Source organism: Maniola jurtina, chromosome 19 (assembly GCF_905333055.1).
Source record: "Maniola jurtina chromosome 19, ilManJurt1.1, whole genome shotgun sequence".
Taxonomy (NCBI): domain Eukaryota; kingdom Metazoa; phylum Arthropoda; class Insecta; order Lepidoptera; family Nymphalidae; genus Maniola; species Maniola jurtina.
Window position 1 is genome coordinate 3,742,894 of NC_060047.1, and position 23,672 is coordinate 3,766,565.

Here is a 23,672-nt window from a genome sequence, read left to right on the forward strand (position 1 = left end):
TAAAATACATAGTTAATTGGATGCTTACCTAAATACCAAAAAAAAATATCTTAGGTTTAAATGCTCATACTTGGCTTTGTCATCCCATGGGAACTCTAATTTTCTGGGATACTAATCATTTCAAACATCAACTTGCTATCTATCTACTTAGTACTTAGATGTAAGATGACGTCCGCGACTTCGTCCACGTTGATTTAGTTAAGTTTTTTTTAATCCGTGGGAACTCTGGATTTCCGGTCCAAAAATATTTCGTCTGTCCCCCGGGATGTAAGCTATCCCTATAAGTAAGTAGCTACCCTACTTTTTGTTAAAATCTGTTAAAGGGATGGGCCGTGAAAAGGTAACAGACAGACAGACACTATCACTGTTATATTATAATATTAGTATGTATTGATGCTAGAACAATAACGTTTATTAATTGCTTTTGACTAGGTATAATAGTGAACTGTGAAGTCATGAATCACACATCCATTCTACAAAAAAGAACATCACTATGAAATCGCGGGCCTGGACTTGTCGCGACACGTTCGCGCCGCGAGTACGTAAGGCGACCAACAAGCGTCCAACAAGACAAGACTCAATCCAAGCCAAATGTACCTACTCGTACTATAAAAACATTCGAATACGTCGTGGCTTTGTGAGTTTTTACGCTGATTTCGTAATGAAGCATTCTAGTCATATTTAGTATTATTTTTTCCTTTATTTATTATCAAATTAATAATATTTATGTAAACAGAATAATATATTATGGGTTTTATGTGCACCGCTCAAGCTAGAAAGAAAAAGAGCATAAAGAGTGACAAATTGATAGAATTATTAAGGTTAGAAATATATTTACGTTATAAATGTGGCACAATTCCTTGGTTTAATCCCTCGTGGAGCTTGGTGACGGAGCTACGGCGAAAAAAGTTTCTAAAAAGGTGAGTACAAGTCAGTTTTATTTCTTGTTACGACATTAATTACTGAAATGCATTGATTAGGTAATAATTTATTATAGTTGATGTTCTAAAATCTGGGTAATGTTTCCTCTGATTTCAATTTAATTTTAAATTATTTTAACTTCATTTTTTTGCCAGCTCTTCTCAGTAGAATCTTCTTTCCGAGCCGATGCTTACAGTCTTGATGTATTATGACAAGTTGTCCTATAAAATATAGTTAATGATTTCAACTTTTAAATCATAAAAAGTAGCTACTACCTAATTTTTTTTTTCATGATAACTTATTTCATAATTTTCATTGGCCGCTATTCCTGAATATGTTTGCATTTGCCGCTATTTTGATTAGCGCCAATTAATTAAAACTGGAAGTCGGAAATCATGCAACGTAACGTTCGGAAACCTATTGTTATTATTCAAAGATTGTAAGATTTGATAATGATCTATGAAAGATTTCATGTGGATAGGCCCTTATATATTTTTTTTAACTGGCAGCACAAGATTCGTACGAACTTCGCTTTGCTCAAAACTCTATGGTTGGTTTTAAAAGTTTTTGCTTAATAGTCTGTGGTAATGTTACAAGTTTTAAAGATTTTGCCTTATTTGAGTGAGATACGACTACTTAATGCTTTAAAATAAGCACGTAGGGCTTTTCACATCCATATGGCGTGTTTTATTAATTTTTATTTAAATTAGATCAGAAAATGTACGATTTAAAATAAATTAATAAACCAATAATATGTAATAAACAATGTTATTTAGGTTCTTAAAAATCTTGTGGGAACTTTTGATTTTCCAAGACAAAAAGCAGCATATCCGTTCCCGGGATGCAAGGTATTCAGATCTCTATATCTGTAAAAATCCTTAAACAGACGATTCTTTAGGAATTCCGTGGGATCACCGCATTTTTGGAATGTAATTTCTTACAGCATCAGGGTTGAGGAATTGGGTCCTTGAGTTCAACAACAAAGTCTAATTGGTAGGTAACTTCAATATCAATGTATAACCAACAATTTGTTAATCCCATCAGTTTTGGTAGTCAGGCTCCCTGTAGCATCAGGATTGAGAAGTTGGAAGCTAAATTTTTTATGAAACAATGTCGCAAAGTTTCTCTATCGATTAAAAATAATTACGGAAATTGGTTCAGAAATCTCGGAGATTTTGGTGTACATAGATAGAAAAACACAACTCCTCCTTTTTGAAAGTTAGCTCAAAAGTAGTCCATGTTACTTCTTGTTTCATCCTCTACTTGGCTGTGAAAATCCCGTCAAAATAGGTTCAGTCGTTCTGAAGATTACCCCTTCAAACACACAGACAAAAATTATAAAAACCTTTGATTTAGTAATGGTACAGCTCAAATAACCAGGCGAGCTTTAAACGAGGTAGCTATTTTAAAATTGCAGATGGACTTCAATTTTATTTATTCATTAATATAGATATACTATACATAGATTATAGGAAAAATCCTATCATGTAAGATTTTCCATTTACAAAGTCCAATTAAAAAATATTACAGCCATTTAGCTTTTTTTTTGTATTATAAATTATTTGGAAACCTTTAGGGACGTCTAATTTCACAAAATATAGAACATGCACGCAAAACTTTTTAAATGGCGTGCTAAAAACTGTCGCTCTTATAACAGTGTTACCCATTTTCACTGTAATTCCTACAAAATTAGGGTAAAACTAAAATCATAAGTGGAAACACTGGTCTGTGGTTGTGTTCGAATTTCGAATTACGTGACGTGAACCTACTTCAGTTTATATTCCACAAAGTACCTAGTACACGACTGTACACAAAACCAAAATAATCGTATTTTAGTTTGTGTTTACGAGGAATCTTTTCAACACCTCATTTCAGTGTATTGTCCCATACGCAACCATTTCTTTATTGAAGTCCCTAAGTTGTAAAACGCCTTCGAAGTCTTGTAATTCATGTTCCTCCATAAAGTGAAGTGCGATTTCGGAGTTAGTGGAATAATGGAGAGTAGTGTATTTATCGCTTTGTAGCGATGTGTGAATTGAATTGATAGTGTTTTTTTATATAATTCATGGTGTTTCCAATATTGTCAGTGTCGTTTGTAAATTATAGTTCGAATCATAGGGTCCACAACCGAGCAGACGGATTCTACCATGGTCGTAAAACGGTAAGTTGACTCGTTACATTACAACGTGGTGTTTCTAAAAAAATCATGTGTTTTGTCCATCACGCCTGCTAATAAGCTGTTCGATATTATTTTATCGATATTTTTATTAAGTACAACAATGGAATTTAGCAAAGAAAAAAAATGTGGTGGCGTCTCATTTACGATGCATGTAGGTACCTACTTAGTATTTTTACGAAGTCCAAACCAGTGTATCATGTTTTTGTTTACGTTTTACAATATTCAAAGAATCTTCATTAATAGCCCGCATTAGATTAAGCTCATTCTCTTATCTCTCTTTGTGTCATCGATTAGTTTGTTTACATTTGGGTTTGTCGAAAAAATCGATTTTGTGATGATATCCTCTATCGACTTCTGTTTACGTATTATTTCTACAATAAGTTAAGTAATAAGGAAGATTAAACATTTTAGAGCAGAAATATAGGTTGACAACAGTTTTTGTTTCATATAGTCTTGTTGGATATTGACCATACATACTATTGGGAGACTATATTATTAAGTAACATGTTAGTTCTTGTATTCTAGTGTTTTATTTTTTACTAGCTGATGCCCGCGACTTCGTTCGTGTGGATTAAGGTTTTTTGAAATCCCGTGGGAACTCTTTGGTTTTCCGGGATAAAAAGTAGCCTATGTGCTAATCCAGGGTATTATCTATCTCCATTCCGAATTTCAGCCAAATCCGTCCAGTAGTTTTTGCGTGAAGGAGTAACAAACACACACACACACACACACACACACACACACACACACACACACATACAAACTTTCGCCTTTATAATATTAAGTGTGATTTGTGAGTTTTTTATGATGGTGGGATACCTTGCAACCTACAAAAAAAATGCTTTATGTATTACTAGGCCTGCATTCTGAACAAAAATTTTGCAGACTTCAACTCACTTGCTATATTTGTTTGTGAATATGGTGAATACTAGTTGTTTTTGTAGAACATGATCTTTGCTCAAAAGATCCATCTAATGTGTACATATAGGTTGTTGATTAAGAGTTTTACCTGCTTTCAAACAGATGAAATATTAAACTTTTTTTGGTGGATTAAAATGAGGTACGAGGAGGTTGTTCTGATTCAATGTGTAAGCGACCTACATATTACACAGATAATGATTCAATACAGTTCCAGCCTAGTAGTTTTTGTGACATACAGACAAATCACAACTTTGAACTAGATAGTTTGATCAGTAATAGCCTAGTTTAAACAGCAGCCTTCTATTCCTGAGGTTCAGGGGTTCAATCCCAGGCACCCCTAGCTTTTCGGAGTTATTTATATTACAAGCAATGAAGTAAAACATCACTTGATTTAATGGCAAAGGAAAACATAGTGAGGAAACCTGCATGCCTGGGAGTTCTCGATAATGTTCTCTAAAGGTGTGTGAAGTCTGTTAATTTGCAATCGTTCAGCGTGGCAGACTAATGGGCTTAAACCCTTCTCAGTCTCTTCGTAACGAATATGTCATGACCTTCAAATTAATATTCTTATAACTAGTTAATGATTGATTATTATCTTCATTACCAAGCTATTTAGCATTTATTTTTTTATTTTTTATTTGTAGCAGAAAGTTGTAACAATATAAATAAAAGGAAAGAAAAAGTGGACAGGGAAGCACTTATCTCTATAAGAGATCTCTACCAGTGACCCTTGGCAGTGCGAGAGGTTGTAAATGGAGTAGAATAGGTACAGCAAAGATAGACAGTAATCATGAAAAATAAAAAATAAATATAGTAGATATTATGTTATAATATATACTTACAAATATTTATATATTAAAATAGACTTACAAAAACATATATACCTTAATACATAAATATATACTTATAGTCATAAATATATCTTATAATATATACCGATAAATATATGTAAACAATATGTTATGACAGAGAGGAAAGATAGTGCTGTTTCAGACGAAGTTTGAAGGTGCTGATGGAAGGGTTATTTTTAAAAATACTGTCAGGTAGTGAGTTCCAAAGGCGAGTTGCGAGTACCGTAAAAGATTTAGCATAAAATATAGTGTTGTAAGGGGGAACTGCAAGTGAGTTTAACTTGACACACGAACGCACTGGCATCACCCGAGGAGCGGCTTCGTTGAAGCGCTCACGCAAGTAAGAGGGGGAGGATGAATTTAAAATCTTAAAGAGTAGCGTGAGAATATGAGTATTCCGGCGAAGTCGAATAGGGAGCCACTTTAACTTATTTCGAAATTGAGAAACATGGTCGAATTTGCGCAATCCGAAAATAAAACGGATGCACAAATTCTGAAGGCGATCTAGTTTATCAAGCAGCTCCTCGGTTGCATCTAAATAGCAGACATCGGCGTAATCTAGGAGAGGAAGCAGAAGAGATTGTGCGAGTAAGATTTTAGTTTTAAGAGGAAGGAAATTCTGCAAACGTTTCAAGGAGTGAAGGGAGTAGTGCATGCGCTTACTCACTTCATTAATGTGACTTGCCCACGATAAATGGCCGTCCAATATCACGCCAAGATTTTTAGTTCTTTCGGTTAGCGTAATAGTTACCCCATCGTAGGCTATTGCAGGGAGATTTTTTAAATCAGCACGAATTCGAAATTGTCTACTACCTATTACAATAGCCTGCGATTTTTTTGGGTTTACCAAAAGACCGTGTGCGTCAGCCCAATTCTTTATTTGTGCAAGATCCAAGTTAATTTCATCCACTGTAGCGGCCAGGTCAGTGACAGCAGCATGCCTATAAATTTGCAAATCATCTGCGTAGAGGTGGTAGTGGGATGAAACTGTTTTAGTGATTTCGTTTATAAAAACAGAGAATAACAGAGGAGACAAAACGCCACCCTGAGGTACACCGGCAGAGATATCAGCCCAATCAGAGTAAACTCCGTCAGCATAGATTCTCTGACGGCGACCAAGAAGGTAGGATCTAAACCATTCAACTACGGATGGTGATAAATTAAGCGAGCAGAGAATGTTGAGTAGTACATCAAAATCCACTGAATTGAACGCATTGCTAAAGTCAAGAAGAACAAGTACTGTTAATTTTTTGTTATCCATAGCATGGCGAATATCTTCCGTGACTTTGAGTAAAGCGGTGGTGGTACTGTGTAAGGGACGGAAACCTGATTGATAGGGACTCAAAAGGTTGTTTTGAAAAAGATAGTAGGAAAGTTGTTTAAATACGGAATTTTCTAAAATCTTGGAAATAATGGGGAGTATTGAAATGGGACGATATTGAGAGAGTGAAGAAGGGTTAGAGATTTTTGGCAAAGGTATAACGTGAGCTAACTTCCAAGCCGTAGGAAAACATTTAGAGGAAAGAGAAAAATTGAGGATGTGGGCAATAATAGGCGAAACAACATCAATGATAAGAATAAGCATATCTCGGCTTATGTTATCACTACCAACAGCTTTGGATGTAATACTAAGAATTCCCTTCTTAACCTCACCAACCGTAATTTCCTGGAATAGAAAGGGTTCGCATTTGGGCCTGGCAACATTGGCCAAATTATGAAGCGTTTGGAATTTATTGCTATTGGAAATTTTTACCGGGGGGTTAGAAAAATGTTGATTAAGAGAGTTTATGTCTACGGAGGGCTTAGATTCTTCAGAACTTTTTCCTACACCTAGAGACTTAAAAAACCTCCAGGTCTGTGAAGAAGAAAAATCATTTACACAAGAGAAAATATGGCGACGTTTTGCATCCCTACACATTCTATTACAGAGATTACGCAACTTTTTATAGGCAGCCACATTGACATCACAAGGGTACTTTTTACAGAGACTCTTTGCTTTGTTTCGTTTGGTCATGAGTTTTTTAATCGTAGGAGTGAGCCAGGGGGCTGGGAGATGTTTGACCCTTATTGATCTAACAGGTGCATGTGCATCAAATAGTCTTATGAGGGTCGAATTTAGAAAATCAACCTTGTCGTCTACAGTGGATGAGCAAAAAAGAGGGGACCAATCTAATTTAGAAACGTCATCATTTAATGTGTCCAAGTCTATACCTTTATAATTACGTCGCAGGATAACCTTGCTCTTACGTCTAGGGACAGATAGGTTATAACTAAGAAAAATAAGGTCGTGGTAAGAGAAGGGGGCTGTTAGTTGACCGTGAACGAGTACTTTATCGGGATTAGAAACAATTATGAGGTCCAAGAGAGAAGGGATAGAATTAGGAGAAAAGTGAGTCGCGTTAAGAGGAAGAATTTTTAGGTTGACTGATGAAACTAGGGAATTTAATTGTTTGGATCGATGGTCGTTTTTTATTAAGCAAGTATTTAGGTCACCCATGATGATGACGTGTTCATAAGATGGCGATAAGTTATTGAGGAGGGTGTCAAAATCATTGAAATAGTTTACGTTACAAGAAGGACTGTAGACTACCCCGAGGAGAAGTTTTTTATGGTCAAATGAAATTTCCAAAAATAGGTATTCAAAGTTGCCAGAGTATATACTCGGACTCTGACTTATTACGTTGAACTTTATGTTGTCCTTGAGATATAGACAGACCCCTCCACCACGTTTACACGTACGATCATTGCGAATCAACGTGTATCCCGGTAGGGCATAAAGGATAGAAGGAAGGGATGGTTTCAGCCAGGATTCCGAAACGAATATTCCATCGACCTGCACGTCGCTAAAAGATGCTTGAAGATCTGAAAAATGAGCCGGAATACTCTGTGCGTTTATATGTACAAAATTAAGGCAATGAGCACTACTGACCAGCACCGATTTAAGTTTAGTGTCAAGATTACATGAGGAATTACAACTACACAGAGATAAGCTACTAGCGGCACTGTGAAACTCCTCTTCGTCGGATGAGGAACACGAAAAAAAGTCATTATTAAGTATATCATCACATTCTGTCATTGGTTTAAACTAATAAAATAATATATAACAAAATAATAAGTAAATACAAATAATAAATACTAATAAAATAATTAATAAGAGTATTATATATAAGTAGACTTTTTTTTATATAAAAACGTCCTATAAGCGAAAAAAATTGCAAGATAAGATAAATCACACAATCTTTTATCCTACACTAACTGGCAAGAGTCACGAGTTAACATTAAGGTACCTACTAAAAGTAAGGAGTAATTAAGTTCGAAAATACAAAAGGAAATACATAAGTACTTACATACTAAAACAAACTTCAGTTAAAAACAATAGGTTTATAAACAATAGGTTATAGAGGAGTATTAAAGTAAGTCTATCGTAAAAACAATAATTAATTTAAGTACTTAATACAAATATTACACGACTTCAAGAGTTTCGTTTGTAGGTGTATTTGATAATTTAACTAAGCGAAGCGTATAATGCCATCAAATAAAAGAGATACTACAACACGCGCTAGCCACCACTCATTAATGACGCATTCACTTGGCCGTATGTTTGTTTACTCGGCGTGATCTCGACGACTTCGTATCTTGAGAGACGGCCGCGGCGGTCTGTGGGTATTTGGCGATTAATGTATTAAGTTCAGAAAGCGAAACAACCTTCGTACGGCTTTTATCCGGGAGTACGATGACTATAACACCGTCTGATGACCAGCAGCTCTTGATGCCGAAGTGTTTCCTGGCAGCAACAAACGTCTCTTGTCGAGGTTTAGTGAGGAACTCTGATATTGTGACTCCGGTGCCTTTTAGAGCTGTCTTAGCTTTCCATACTGCATTCTTCACTTTTAAATTAGAAAAACGGACTAAGATAGGTCGTGGTGTATCCCTTTTTAAGCCAAGACGGTGACAGGCTTCGACACTTGCCTCTTCAAGGATAGGCAGCTTTAACCGATCACAGACCAAATCACAGATTTTACCTTCCACTTTTTCATTGTCCTCCTCTGGTAGGCCATGGAACAATAAAACCGTTCTCCGCGTGTGCATTTCATGCTTGTCATAGCCCTCCGTGAGCAGTTGCAGTTGTTGTTGCAGCATCGAAAGTGTCTTCCACATAACCTCCTTGAAGGCGTAATAGTCGGCAGCCAGCGAGCTGAGATCACAAGCTTTATTTGAAGAGGATTGTGATTGTTTGAGGGCCTCATCGAAGTTATCCATTCGAGACTTAAACTGTGACACAATTTCTTCCATATTTTTACTCAGCTGATTGTGTAGATCCATTTTGATGTCGAAGCTTGTTGAAGTGCAGTGAATTATATTTGCCAGGTAGTGTAGAAACTTATTAAACAATAAACTATAACATTTAACACTTTTACTAATTAATAAATAATAAAATTTAATTAAAATACGCGCAGTATAACGTTTCCTATCTACCCACACGTAATAATTTTGCATTAGCATTAATTTTGCAATAATTTAAATTAATAATTAGCAATAATTTTGCATAGCATTCTAGTTTGGTGAAGTATGCAAATGAATAGGTTAGGTTTAAAGATATTTATTCTCATAAAGACAAAGACATAGAATAGAAGAAAGAATAGTTAGTTCATTTTGCCTTTCCTCAACTGGATTAGTGCTCTATTGCTGTGTATCTTACCTCATGAACCTTTAGCATCAAACTTGTGATTACTTAAGTATATTTGTGATTGTTATTATTGGCTTAACATCACGTGTAAGCAATCTTATTGATTCACATCTAAACTCATATGCATAATATTATGATGTGAGTTAATTAAATATTGATGACAAGTATATCATTAAATTATATTGGTCTCAAAATCTTGTATTGTAAGTCTTGTATTATAAGTCTTGTTGTAATATAAGTCTTGTATTATATTGCTCTTAAAATCTGTAGTCTTCATCGATAGTATTCTGTTGCACTGGTTTCAGGTAACATTCTCCTTTCTTCTTTGGGGTTGTGCAGGTCCTTTAGTTCCCTGTATGACTTTGATTGTCTCCTACCCATTGTGATCATCACCAATTTTACAGTTCCATGCCATACTTGTGGCTGCCAGGTACAGTACCACTTTACCGACTTCAATTAAAGTATCTTCCTCAGGATATACAATGTGTTTCCCTGGGTGGGTGCTGTGTTTATGCATTACAGCGAGGCAGTAGCAGACTATGTGCATCAACAGTCTTCAAACTCCTGGCATAGTCTGCAGATATCTGTGCATGTACACAATTCAGGTGGGATTGATTACAAAAGCGTTATCTAGTCATTCATAAAAAAACAAGTATCTTGTAAGTACTTGCCATTCATTGTTTTATATAATTCTCTTTTGCTTTTATATTATTTTATTCCTTTGTTTTTATTTGTTTGTATTTTATATAACAGACATCTATTTACATAACAATATAATATCTGTTATGTACAATGCAATACATAAGCTAGTCTGTGTATTGTATTAATTGCATTGATACAATCTGTACCACTCTGATCTCTGTACCAAAAAGATGTGGATAAAGTCACGCTTTATCCACTTGCATTTGGGTTTTTTAAAAACCTTAGGAACTCTTTGCTTTTCCAAGATAAAAATAGCCTATGTCCGTCCTTGAGATGCAAGCTATCTCTGTACAAAATTTTGTCAAAATCGGTTGAATAGATAGGCAGTGAAAAGCTAGCAGACAGACAAACGCATTTTTACAATTATAATATTACTTACTTACTTAGTATGGATTTCAGCTCAATTGTAGTTATTTATTGTTTACATTGAACTTTAAAAATAAAAATACCAGAAGCATTCCACTTCTAATATAGGTGGGTACTGTTTTATATTTAATTTAACCTTTACCGTGAATAAAGGGAGTCCAGGCTTGCGGAACCCTCTCATTAAACTTTCATAAAGCTTGGTCGCGACTTTCAAGCTATGTAATAATATACAAAGCCAACTTGCGCAAACATAGAAAATAATGCATAATTATTGTTCATTATTTAATTAATAAATTATTTAACAAACATAATAATACTAGCTGACGCCCGCCACTTCGTCCGCGTGGATTTAGGTTTTTTGAAATCCCGTGGGAACTCATTGATTTTCCGGGATAAAAAGTAGCCTATGTGCTAATCCAGGATATTATCTATCTCCATTCTGAATTTCAGCCAAATCCGTCCAGTGGTTTTTGCGTGAAGGAGTAATAAATATACACACACACATACAAACTTTCGCCTTTATAATATTAGTGTGATAGTGTGATTATCATTAGTGTTCAACCGAATTCTTGGCTTCGGCCACCTTCGGCTTCAGCCAAAATGAGCCGAAGTTTTGGATGAAGCCGAAGGTTTCTTCAAAGAGATGACGCGCGGGAGGAGGAAGGCATCAGCCGCTATCGCTAGTGATAAATCAAAAAATGAGGTACAGAGCCCTAAAAAGAGAACAAAAAAACCACAATTTTATTCACTTTTAGCATCCTGAACTGAATTTTTGAGGGTTATTAAACCCAGGTGTTCGGTAAAGATTGTCATGATAGGTGATTTATCGGCTTCTGCCAGAAATTGACTTCAGTCCGACAGTACATATCCTTTGACTCTATCTTTGAATAACAGGTAAATAATCAAGTAGTAATGATTGAACCAATCCCGGACATGGTCGGATGGTTATCATATCACTGTGACCCAACGTCTCACCTACGTACTCTTACGATAGTCATACTCAATTAAAGTAATTTAAGTGCACTAATAATTGCTCGCAGACGCAGACTAGGTGTACACTGAACAGTACGATTACTTGTAAAAGCACATCCTCGATTAGGTATATTACCTAAATAATTACTTAGGTAGGTATATGTGAGTAGTTAGACAAATCCGTAGAACCAATCACCAGATTCTTGACATCCATCGAATATTCTACAAATTGATCCATGATCTCCATCAATCAATACCACCACAGATTAATTTCATCAAGTTTCAATATGCATGCTAATGTATGACTCACCTTTTTTGAAACCTCAGTTCTCATGTTATGATTAATTACAGCGCAGAAAGAGGAAGCCGACCCAGGAAAAATTCTCAGAAATTTTTGATCTTGATTTCTTGCTATTGCTTTTTTACTATGGGAAAATCCGCTTACAAATTCATTTAACGAAATTATTCAATAACCTGATTTGTTCTTATGCAAAAAAGGTCGAATATCATATTCATGAATGTTGTTTTGTGCCTCAGAAGACTCCTAATAGAATGACAAAAAAACACATTTTCTTTCATTGCCACAAGTTAACAGACTGTAGGTAGATTCCATAAAAGAAACATTTTTTCTAGCAGTAGAAACGACCAACGATGCTCTAGGCCCAAGTGGGAGAGGGTGCGTTCTGCTGGGCGGCCAGCGTGTAGAACAAACTGTTTTTACAAGAAATTGGAAGGTAGACCAATCAGATCATTGTAAATTGACGTGATACAGTCATCTGATTGGTGGAACCTACACTGTGCGTTCGAGCGCATTATGAGACCTCATAGTAGGACTTCGTCTGTGTTGGTGTTAGCTGGCGGTCGTGCTCTGCCTTTTTGGAGTGTTTTTTTTTTGTTAAAACTGACTCGAAAGCGCTTTAAGGGGGTGCCGTGCGTATGTCGGCGAGCGCGCGCCGGCACAGACGGGGTCCACACTTGTATAGTTTAACTAACTTGTTACAAATAACTACAAACTTGACATTGGCTAATCTTTGTAAAGCCAGACGAGAGAGGAAAAAAAAAGGACCTCATAGTAACGTTTGTAAATACGGGTGTATGGCGTCGCGCCCGTTGGCCACCCCACAGGACGTACCCGCTACCACCTGGGCCGCAGCTAAAGGTCGAGTTATACGTAACGTGCACGGGACGAGACGGGAAGGTTTATTGAACTACTATTGGATAACTCGAAAACAAACTGGACGGGACGTTTTAGTTATCCAATAGATATTTTAGAATATTTTTGTACATTTCTATTAAGCCTTCACTTTAAAAATTCTGTGTATATCTTGTGTAATGTATATTTTATTTAGGTATAGTATTGCTGTGTACACCTATTTGGGGTTGTCACTTAGATAAGGATCTTTTGTTTTTATGTTTGGACCATTTTTAGTAACAACCTGTTTTGTGTACCTTTCCAATAAATAAATAAATAAATAAATAGAGATTCAAGAAATCCTCCCGTTCGCCGTGCATGTTACGTGTAACTCAACCTTAAAGCTATAAGCACACTGGCGTGGGGACCTATTCATAAAATGAACAAAAGATTTTGTATTCATTAAAGTTCACGTATGATGATAAATCTTTATAGCCTCAAGTTGAAGCAGATGCCCCTCCAATACGATGTCACAACGACGACGCTTTGAACGTTACCGGCGTAGGCAAACTTTTAGGGATCCAGATAAAAAAATGGAACCCTTATATCAGAATGTGAATCCCCTATATGGAATAGGATCACTTAGTTGTCTGTCTGTTGTGTCTATCAAGACCCGTCAAGGGAATCAAACCTATGGGTACTTCCCGTTGATCTAGAATCATGGGCAGGTAGCAATGCCCTATAGAACAAGCAAAGGGGAAAATCTGAAAACCGTGAATTTGTGGTTACATCACAAAAAAATTAAAGTGTTATTTCTTGTACGATGGTACGGAACCCTTCGTCCGACTCGCACTTGACCGGTTTTTTTTATAGAAGCCCGCGGTTTTATGACCAATCGTAAAACCCCTGCCTGTCGCGTCGAGATAATGGAAGGTGATTCAATATTGAGCAGAGACCGCATCGGCTATAGTATGAGTAGGAGTTTCTATGAAATTGGTTAAGTTGTATATTTTAAAATAGACATCATCATCATCTGAATCTATTATGGGCAGGAGTCTCCTCAGAATGAGAAAAGCTTGTGCTATAGTCCTCCACGCTAGTCAAGTACAAATTAGTACCTTTGAGTAAATTATGGTGAGATTAGTCCCGTTAGGTAATGTGCACTTTAAGTTCTAAAATGAACTAACCATCTGATGATATTAAAATCTCAAAGCCATACCCACTACAAGTTAAAAAGTATTATTTGTAGAGTAAGGATATTCTTATATTTTTAACTAGCTTATGCCCGCGACTTTATCCGCGTGGACTATACATATTTCAAACCCTTATTTTACCCCACTTAGAGGTAAAATTTTTGAAAATACATACGTACTTTTGTAGCGGATGTCTACGTCATAATAGCTATCTATATGCCATATTTCAGTCCGCTCCGTCCAGTAGTTTGAGCTATGCGTTGATAGATCAGGCAGTCAGTTAGTCAGTCAGCTTTTCCTTTTATAGTATACTAGCTGATACCCGCGACTTCGTTCGCGTGGATGTAGGTTTTTTAAAATTCCCGTGGGAACTCTTTGATTTTCCGGGATAAAAAGTAGCCTATGTGCTAATCCAGGGTATAATCTACCTCCATTCTAAATTTCAGCCCAATCCGTCCAGTAGTTTTTGCGTGAAAGAGTAACAAACATAACACGTACACACACACACACATACAAACTTTCTGCTTTATAATATTAGTGTGATTTATTAATAATTGTATTCCGCAGCTTGTCTAGTAACTAGGTACATACCAAAAGTCACTAGAAGTATCTTTTGTAGGGGCACTGTTCCCGCTTCAATAAAAGGGATAATAGTCGTACGCCCGACGGAACATCTGCCGAGCAGGTGGCGGCTGGCGGGGAGAGGCAGGTGCTGCCGCTCAACGGATGTTACGTCACCTGCGCGATCGCCAAACGTGCTCCTAGCGGATCTACTGCTAAGGATCAGGGCTTTTAGAATGTTTTCTTTGTCGGTCTACTTATGTCAGAAATGGTAGTAGACGAAATTTAAAAAAAAATTTCAAAAGAAAAATAAAACCGACTTCAAAAACCAAAAACACTAAAAAGTAGAAAATAATTTTTGTTTAGCTACACATGTAATGTACCTAGGTATGAAGTCGAGCGAGCATATTAAAACAAAATTAGAAATCCAAGAGTGAAGCTCGCCCGACTTCATACCTAGGTACATTACATGTGTAGCTAAACAAAAATTATTTTCTACTTTTTAGTGTTTTTGGTTTTTGAAGTCGGTTTTATTTTTCTTTTGAAAATTTTTTATTTCACAATTTTTAGTGGCCCCACTGTACTATAATATGCTATGCCCAGTTAAAACCCTACTGTTTATTAAGCTATTACAGTGATCGCGAGCAATTTGCTCTTATCCATTGAGGAGTTCTGTTCTCCATCTCCGAAGATATTCATCGGATCTTCACCAAATTTATATGGGACCACCTGCACAGTATACCCTTTCAAACAAAAAAAAAATTTTCCAAATCGGTCCAGGGGTCTTTGAGTAATCGGGGAACATACATAAAAAATATAAAAAAAAAAAAAAAAAAAAAAAAAAAGATCCCGACGAATTGAGAACCTCCTCCTTTTTTGGAAGTCGGTTAAAAACTGCTGCATTATCATTTATTATTCACTAGCTGATGCCCGCGACTTCATTCCCGTGGATATAGGTTTTTAAAAATCCCGCGTGAAAGAGTAACAAATATCCATTCATCTATACGTACAAACTTTCGCGTTTATAATATTAGTATTTAGTAGGACAATCAACCTATCACTGCCCTGGCGCACTACTGAGACACGTCTCCTCTCGGAATGAGAAGGGCTTAGGCCATAATTCGCCACGCTTACCGAGTGCGGATTGGTAGACTTGACACACCTTTTAGAACATTATGGAGAACTCTCAAGCTTACAGGCTTTCTCGCGATGTTTTCCTTCACTGTTAAAGCAAGTGATTAATTCCTTATAAAGCTCATACCTACCTCCGAAAAGACAGAGGTGCGGGCCCGGAATCGAACCCACGATCTCCCAAATAGGAGGCGGACATCTTACCCACTAGGCTATCACGGCTCTTATTTTATTTATCACTATTTGGCTATAATTGATTTTTTAGGATTCATCCTGGTCAAGTACTCTTCTCAGTAGAATCGGTTTCGGAGCCAAAGTAGGTTCTTTAAACTCGGATGATTTAAACTAGAGAATGCTGGTCCTATGACCAGGACCAAGGATTTTCCTACTCTGATTATTTATCTTCATAAGGGCTTTGGTTTTTATTAGAGTATGTACTTACAAAAAGAATAAAAATAAAATAAATGGAATTCTAAATAAACAAACGACATTTTTCAAGTCGCACATATTCCGAGGAGTCCATGAGAAGAAAGCAAACAAATCGATATTTTACTTTATCTCCTAATCACATTTGTAGCGATACGATCGATACAAATACAATAAAGAAAATACAGCCACAGACACAACCGCTTACCGCTTTCCGAAGCAGTCACAATAAGGAATTCTAATAAATTATTCAATAAACCGTACCCTCCTTGGAACTCTTTGGGCACGTGTCTCGAACGCTACCCGACCGGATTGTAAAGATAATTCGATTCCACGGCTCTTGAAAGCGCGATGTAGATGACTTTATTGGCCGTGTAGCCGGGAGGTGCCGGGAGGTCAACCCTCCGGTGCAACGAGTACGCATACGAATTACGGGTTCGTCGACCCGCGGTTTGGTCGGTTTTCTTTTTTATAATTATTATTCAGATACAAGTTAGCCCTTGACTGCAATCTCACCTGGTGGTAAGTGATGATGCAGGCTAACCTGGAAGGGGTATGATAGTTGTCATTCAACCCATATTCCTATGTTTTCTTCACGGCATCGTACCGGAACGCCTAATCGCTTAACGGTATGGCTTTGCCAATAGGGTGGTAACTAGCCACGGCCGAAGCATCCCACCAGATCAGACCAGAAGTTTATAAATCATAGAATTCCAAATCAAACCCTATCGGGAATCGAACCCGGGGCCTTCCACTTATAAGACCAGAGCGCTTACCACCGCCGTCTCATTGGCATACGGAGATCTGCCGTTGGAATCGAACTCTCCTGACGCAGACGTCTATTCCTCAAAAAAGGAGTGTAATGTTTTCAGGGTTCATGTATATGTTTCTTTGTTCCATCATAACTTCTAAATGCCTGAACATTATTTTTTAATTTTTATGGATTTCACGTCATCCTTAGCCTAACATTTGACATATCGTCGATTCAGGATCAAACCGAAAGTTTCCTCGATCTAATTCACTCTGATTTAACCTTTTCATGCGACATCTTTTATTAAGTCCCAATGATTTCTGAAGGAACTGATGTTAATAATAACTACGGTTTGTTCCAAGTGATAAATCTATTGTGTTCTATTGTAATAGTAGACTACACACTACACAGTGCACACAAAGATTAGTTCTTGTCTGAAGCTCTGTTAATTTTGCAAAATGATTGCAGCATTCCATTACACGCTATTATTACGTGAAGTTCGCATCTAAAGCATTTCATATTTAACGCTCCAAATGTGCAATGACGGATCGCAGCAACTACGCAACGAAAAAGAATTAGAATTTCATACGCTCTCAGGAATTTAATACATCCTCCGCACGCGATCATTATTGCGTTGCGAACATCGTGGCCCTTGTCCTTAATACATGGCATACGCGCGGCGGGGCAAGGATATTGTTGTTAATCAACAACTAATTAATTTTTTTTATTGTATTTATTTTATTACTAGCTAACGCCCGCGACTCCGTCCGCGTGGATTTAGGTTTTTTGAAATCCCATTGGAACTCTTTGATTTTTCGGGATAAAAAGTAGCCTATGTGTTCCAGGGTATAATCTATCTCTATTCCGAATTTCAGCCAAACCCGTTCAGTACTTTTTGCGTGAAAGACTAACAAACGTACACACATACATGCACACAAACTCGCCTTTATTATATCAGTGTGATCACTGATCAACCAATGTATGTTACAATCCTATTATTAGCCTCTTTTCTTCCACTGCCGGATTTAAGCCTTCTCGAGAGCCATCACACAAGGTTCTATTCGTTCCCCACCTATTTCTCGCTACCTTCTTTGTGTTGTCTATTGGCTTGGCGGTCACTGCGCTTGCTGGCATGCAGTGCCTCAGCGGCCATCGGTTCTGCGACAGACATGGCCCGCGCGGTGCGCCCTGCCACTTCACCGTCCAAAATACCATCCAGAATGGTCACTTTTTCAGAATTATAATAATCAAATTGTCAGTGTGTTCTACTCACTCCTTTGTACGATCAATTTGAAATTCAAGCTTAGTCCGTACATTCATAGCCCATTAATAATATCATCAATTCAAGCTCAGAAAAGGCGTTAAAGTTCGTTAAACGCTTCGTATCCGGAACCGCGCTGAGCGTTGATTCAACTTTAATTTCCGGCGTTCTTATAAAAAATTGACCGTTGGACCGATGGCGATGACTAAGGATCGTAATTTGCTACTGACTCGTAGCTGCTTTAAATGAAATTGTAATTTGGGTTCCCTACCCGAAGCTATTACTAAACTTCCGCTGTCCGTCCGTCCGTTCGTCCGTCTGTTCGTCTGTCTGCCAGTGGTGGGTTGCCTCGTGACCCGTAATAGGTAGAGAGTTGAAATTTCCACAGAATGTGTATTTCTATAGCAAAATAACCGCTATGAAAATTAAAAATAAATAAAAAGTGTTATTTCTTGTACGATGGTACGGGACCCATCGAATGCGAGTCTGGCTCGTACTTGACCGATTTTTTCTTATCTTATAGGTCCGTGTTTCTAAACGTTAACCCGGTTTTAAAAAATTCGTGAAACTTTTTTATCAACTACTAGCTAATTACCAGGCTGAGGCATGCGTTGCAAAGCGACTAGCACGCTACTTATTGTACCTAGGTCAAATGTCAGGAACATTCATAGACGAAAGATGTGCGAACATATAGATAGATGGGGTAGTAGCGTTAGAGAGGCAGACAAACATTAATTTTTCATCAGTTATATTTATAGCCAATAGCACTCAGCGCATCAATTCCCAGGATAGCCAAACATTATGAAAAATCATTAGATACCCTGGTCTCTGTAGACATTATCGCCTCACACCTTAGTTCTAAATACTAATTGATTTAAGCTCAAAGGTAGTACTCGCTTGTTACTTAGTATTTACTTAAGAAGGTAGTTATATAAAATTCAAGCCTCAACAATTATTTTCTTTGTTTGTGGTTACTTGCTTCATTTTATATTCTGAAGTATTCTGACCTAATCACGTAACTAAATGTGTTTACTGTTGGCGTTTAATCACTCCAAACGATCGTTTCGGATTTGATCGATTTAACTGTATAAATGGAGCAGAAATGAAAGTAGCTTGTGTTTGCTCGTTACTGGTGACCGTATTGTTCTCGTAAAGTAACCTTTTATTTCTTATTCGACCATGGCTACGCCAAAACAAGAAGGTTAACACAAAAATAACACTCATCATCAACTGAACCCATCCATCGCCGGCTCACTTCAGAGCGCGGGTTTCCTCACAGTTTAAAAAAAAAAAAACGAGCAGACGGGTCACCTGATGCTAAATGATTACCATACATATTTGCCGCACCAGAGGAATCGCCGATGCGTTTGCGTGCCTTTCAAGAATTTGTTGGTTCGCCCCTTGAATAACCCCATGTAGTAATCTGGTGGGAACACCGCCGATGGGAGTTGATTCCACAGTTTGCATGTTCTTGGAAAAAAGGATCTGGCGCAACGGGCGGTCGAATTGCACCAGGCACCCAGGTGGTGAGGGTGAAATTGCTTACGGTGACATGCGGCGCGGTTGTAGTAAAAGCACGGTGGAATGAGGTCAAACAGCTCTTCAGAGTACTCTCCATTATAAAGGCGGTAGAAAACGCAAAGAGAGCTTACATCTGTGCGGTGCTCCAGGCTTTCCAACGAGGCAGTTAGTTTGGCATCGTCTACAAGTCGAACATCCGATCAAACGGAAGTAGTTCTAAGACTGTCGTCTACCACGCTGGCCGAATGCGGATCGGCAGACTTCACATACCTTTCAAATCATTATCTAGAACTCTCAGGCATGCAGTGATGTTGAACTGCTTAAACCGCCCATAAGATAGAGGCGCGTGCCCGGGAATGAACCCCGGACCCCTTAAATAGCAGACTGACGTATGAAAGATCCGGGTTCAGACTACTTATAAGTAATTGTGCCACACCTCCGATTTTTTCAACTACATATTTATTTAGCTAATGTTTTTATGAGCTACTCGTAAGTACGTGTTATGTACATTTTCCTCATTGATAGTACATAAGTGTAACCACAAATGTGTAAATTGCACTGAGTCGACGACCTCAGAATAACCAAGTAACTAACTACATAATAAATAATTGGAAGCTCAGCGTGAAGCCAAGGATCCGGGAGCGTTTGCGGTAGCGATATGTGCAACCTAAAACCTAGATCAACATCAAAATATGGCCTAAAAACAGATCCAGCAAGAAAGGTCACTAACCTTTGGTCTCTGCAACTCTTCCTGGCTCCGGAATCTGCTCCAGGGATGCTGTGGCGGTTTCGGGTTGTATGCGGCCAGAAAATCGGCGTGCGCGCGCGTATGGGAATTTTTTTCTTACAGGAGCTCGTCGCAATGACTTCTCGCGTTCAAATATGGCGTCGCGTCGATGGTTATGCGCGGCAGTGCGCAGGCGCGGATTTTAGCCTAAGCTTAACCCCTAGCGTCATCTATGAATCCAGGAAGGAATTAGCTCAGACGAAGGAAGGCGACCGTTCCTGTAGATATAGTTTTTAAACCATATTTTGCGTTTACTACTAGGTTTCCGTTGCACAACCATACTCCCCGCGTTGACGAAGTCCAACTTACTAGTACTTAATAAATATTATTATACGAATTTGCGCGAGTAATAAATAATACTAAGTTTAATAATAAAAAATATGATAGCGTGTATAAAAATTATATTTAAATCCGTTAAGCGTGTTAAAATTAACGTATAGTTATTTATTCTACAATTAAAATTACTTAAATAAATTATAATGCGGTTATTGCGTTGGAAGTGGGTAAAGTTTCACAACAGGTCGTTTGAATTCGCCAGATTCAGTTTTAACAAGAGCAACGCGAACCACATTATCAGCCCCTGGATAAACCTTTGTAATTATTCCTAGCGGCCATTGTAAAGGCGGTAAATCATCATGCCCAATTAAAACCACCGTACCTATCTTAACAGGGTTAGAAGGCGTACACCACTTTTGTCTAACTTGTAAAGTGTGTAAGTATTCTAAGCGCCATTTCTTCCAATAGGACTGAACTAAACTGTCGAGTAGTCTTTTTCTCTTAATTAGGTTAGGGCTTTCGCTAGGTAAAGGAGCAGCCGGAAAATATTGTAGCGGAGTAGACATCAAAAAATGGGCCGGAGTTAGAATTTCCGGATGTGGATCGGACGACATTAAACAAAGCGGGCGAGAGTTTAATATGCTTTCAATTTGCGTTAGCACTGTTATTAACTCTTCGTATGTAAGAAGTTGATTACCGATGACTCGATACAAATGCGTTTTAAAACATTTTATATTACTCTCCCACATATTTCCAAAATGGGGGGCCCGGGGAGGGATATTCTTCCATTCAATCCGATTAATTTGTAATTCTAGGTTTAATTTACCTTTATAATCTGAACTATTCAGAAGTGAATACACTTCGTCCAACTGCGATTTGGCTTTAAGGAAGGTTCCAGAATTATCGCTGTAAAAACAGGAGATTGGGCCTTTGCGACTTAAAAATCTTTTTACAGCCATGAGAAAGCAGTCAGCTGTTAAATCTGACGAAAGTTCAATATGAACGGCTTTCGTCACGAGGCATACGAATAAGCATATGTAAGCTTTCTGCGACTGATAACCGCGGCGACGCGTTGGCGTTATACGGAGTGGACCTGCGTGGTCCACACCTGTGTGCATAAAGGCTTTCGCTTCTTGCAAACGATGATAAGGAATATCAGCCATTAATGGTGTAGGATGCACAGGCTTTACTCGAAAACATGTATTACATTTGTGTACTCTAGACCTAATGATTGTCCTAGCGTCTAGTATCCAAAATCGTTGACGAATAAGGGACATTAATAAAGAAGGCCCAGTGTGACAATTGCGCGTATGATAGTGATCAATGATCAAGTTAACCGCGTGATCATGTTTTGGAAGAAGTGCGGGATGTTTAGCCTCGTATGGTAAATCCGATTTAGAAAGCCGACCTCCAATGCGTAAAATGCCGTCATTATCAATAAAAACAGCTAGCCTTTGTAATTTCTTCGAAGGTAATTTTTTATTTTTTAATCGCGTGATTTCATCACTAAAGTGAACCCTTTGGATGTCCTTTATTATTGCGTTTTCAACAAAATTAAGTTTATCGACTTCTCCAGTAGATGGCAGAAGTCGCGCGAAGCGTAATACATAAGAAGCGGAGCGAATAAGTTTATTCCATGAGGAAAAGCGTTGCGATAAAATATATAATACCGGTTGTTCGCATTGAACATCTGTTGTTAATAACGCGGTGGATTTGAATTCAGGTAACTCGTTATCAGTGGTAGGCGAAGAACTATTTATCGGCCATTCCGAAGGCGAGTCGCGGAGCCATTGTGGGCCATTCCACCAAAGTGGGTGCGAGATTAATTGTGATGGCAAAACACCACGTGATAAGCAGTCACTCGGATTCTCGATTCCCGCAACATGATAAAAATGCTGTGGGTTAAGATTTTCTCGACACTGTGCGACGCGGTTGCTAACGAAAGTATTCCACCTATGAGGTGACGATTTTATCCATGACAGCGCTACTGTGGAATCGGAGAACGCATAAATTCCTTCAATAGGAATGCGGGAAGAATAGGTATCTCTTACGACTTTAACTAACTTTGACATTAAAAGCGCGGCGCATAACTCCAATCTAGCGAGGGTCGTTACTTTGGTAGGCGAAACTTTCGATTTTGAGCACAACAAGTTAACGCGTATATTACCGAGAGCATCAGTAACATGTATATAAATCACACAACCATAGCCATTTAAACTAGCATCACTGAAGGCGACTATATTTATTTTGCATCCTTTAGTAATACCTGTATGACGTGGTATTTTTAAACTTGGAAGAATTGAAAAATCGTGGACCAAATCAGAGTATCTTTTGATTATATCTTCAGAAGGAATTTCATCCCAATCGATCCGTTGGAGCCAGAGTTCTTTGATCAACAGTTTAGCATAAAGAATAACTGGCGCGACTAATCCTAAAACATCGAACAATCTAGCAACGAGAGATAAAATTGTGCGTTTCGTGCATTTGTTGTCGATCTTAGAAATGGTCATGCGAAAGACATCTTCACTGGGATCCCAAGACAGACCTAAAACCTTAGTGGTATTGTTACTATCGGTAAAGTTCACCGAAGCGCGATGCGTGTCTGGCAGACTACATAAAAGAGTTGACGAGTTACTTGACCATTTGATCAACTCAAATGAACCCGATTTGAACAAATTAATCAATTCTTGCGACAAGGTTTTAGCGGTTTGATCGTTAGTAGCCGAATGCACAAGGTCATCCATGTATAATTGAGACTCAGCTATTTTTGCTGCCTCCGTGAAACGATTACCTTCGTCCTGGCATAGTTGTCGCACCGAACGCATGGCTAAATACGGACTGGACTTTAGTCCAAACGGGACGCGGTTAAACTGAAAGGTGCGTATTTCTTCATTTTCGTCAAATCTAAAAAGGATCTTTAAGTATTTACGATCTCGCGGCAAAATCTCAATTTGCAAGTACATCTGCTTTATATCTGCAGTCATGGCGACTGGAAATAATCGAAAATTTAACAAAAGTAAAAACAAATCCGCCT

The 23,672-nt window shown here is 38.0% G+C and overlaps 1 protein-coding gene across 1 annotated transcript in view; it reads left to right on the top strand.

Moving 5' to 3' along the window:
- The first annotated feature begins 2,669 nt into the window (after positions 1 to 2,669).
- Positions 2,670 to 23,672, top strand: part of LOC123875037 (protein pellino) — an 89,842-nt gene continuing 68,839 nt past the window's right edge. Inside the window, exon 1 of the mRNA XM_045920685.1 lies at positions 2,670 to 3,082. Coding sequence (XP_045776641.1) covers positions 3,069 to 3,082 — 14 coding nt within the window. The 5' untranslated portion in view covers positions 2,670 to 3,068. The remainder of the gene's footprint in view (positions 3,083 to 23,672) is intronic.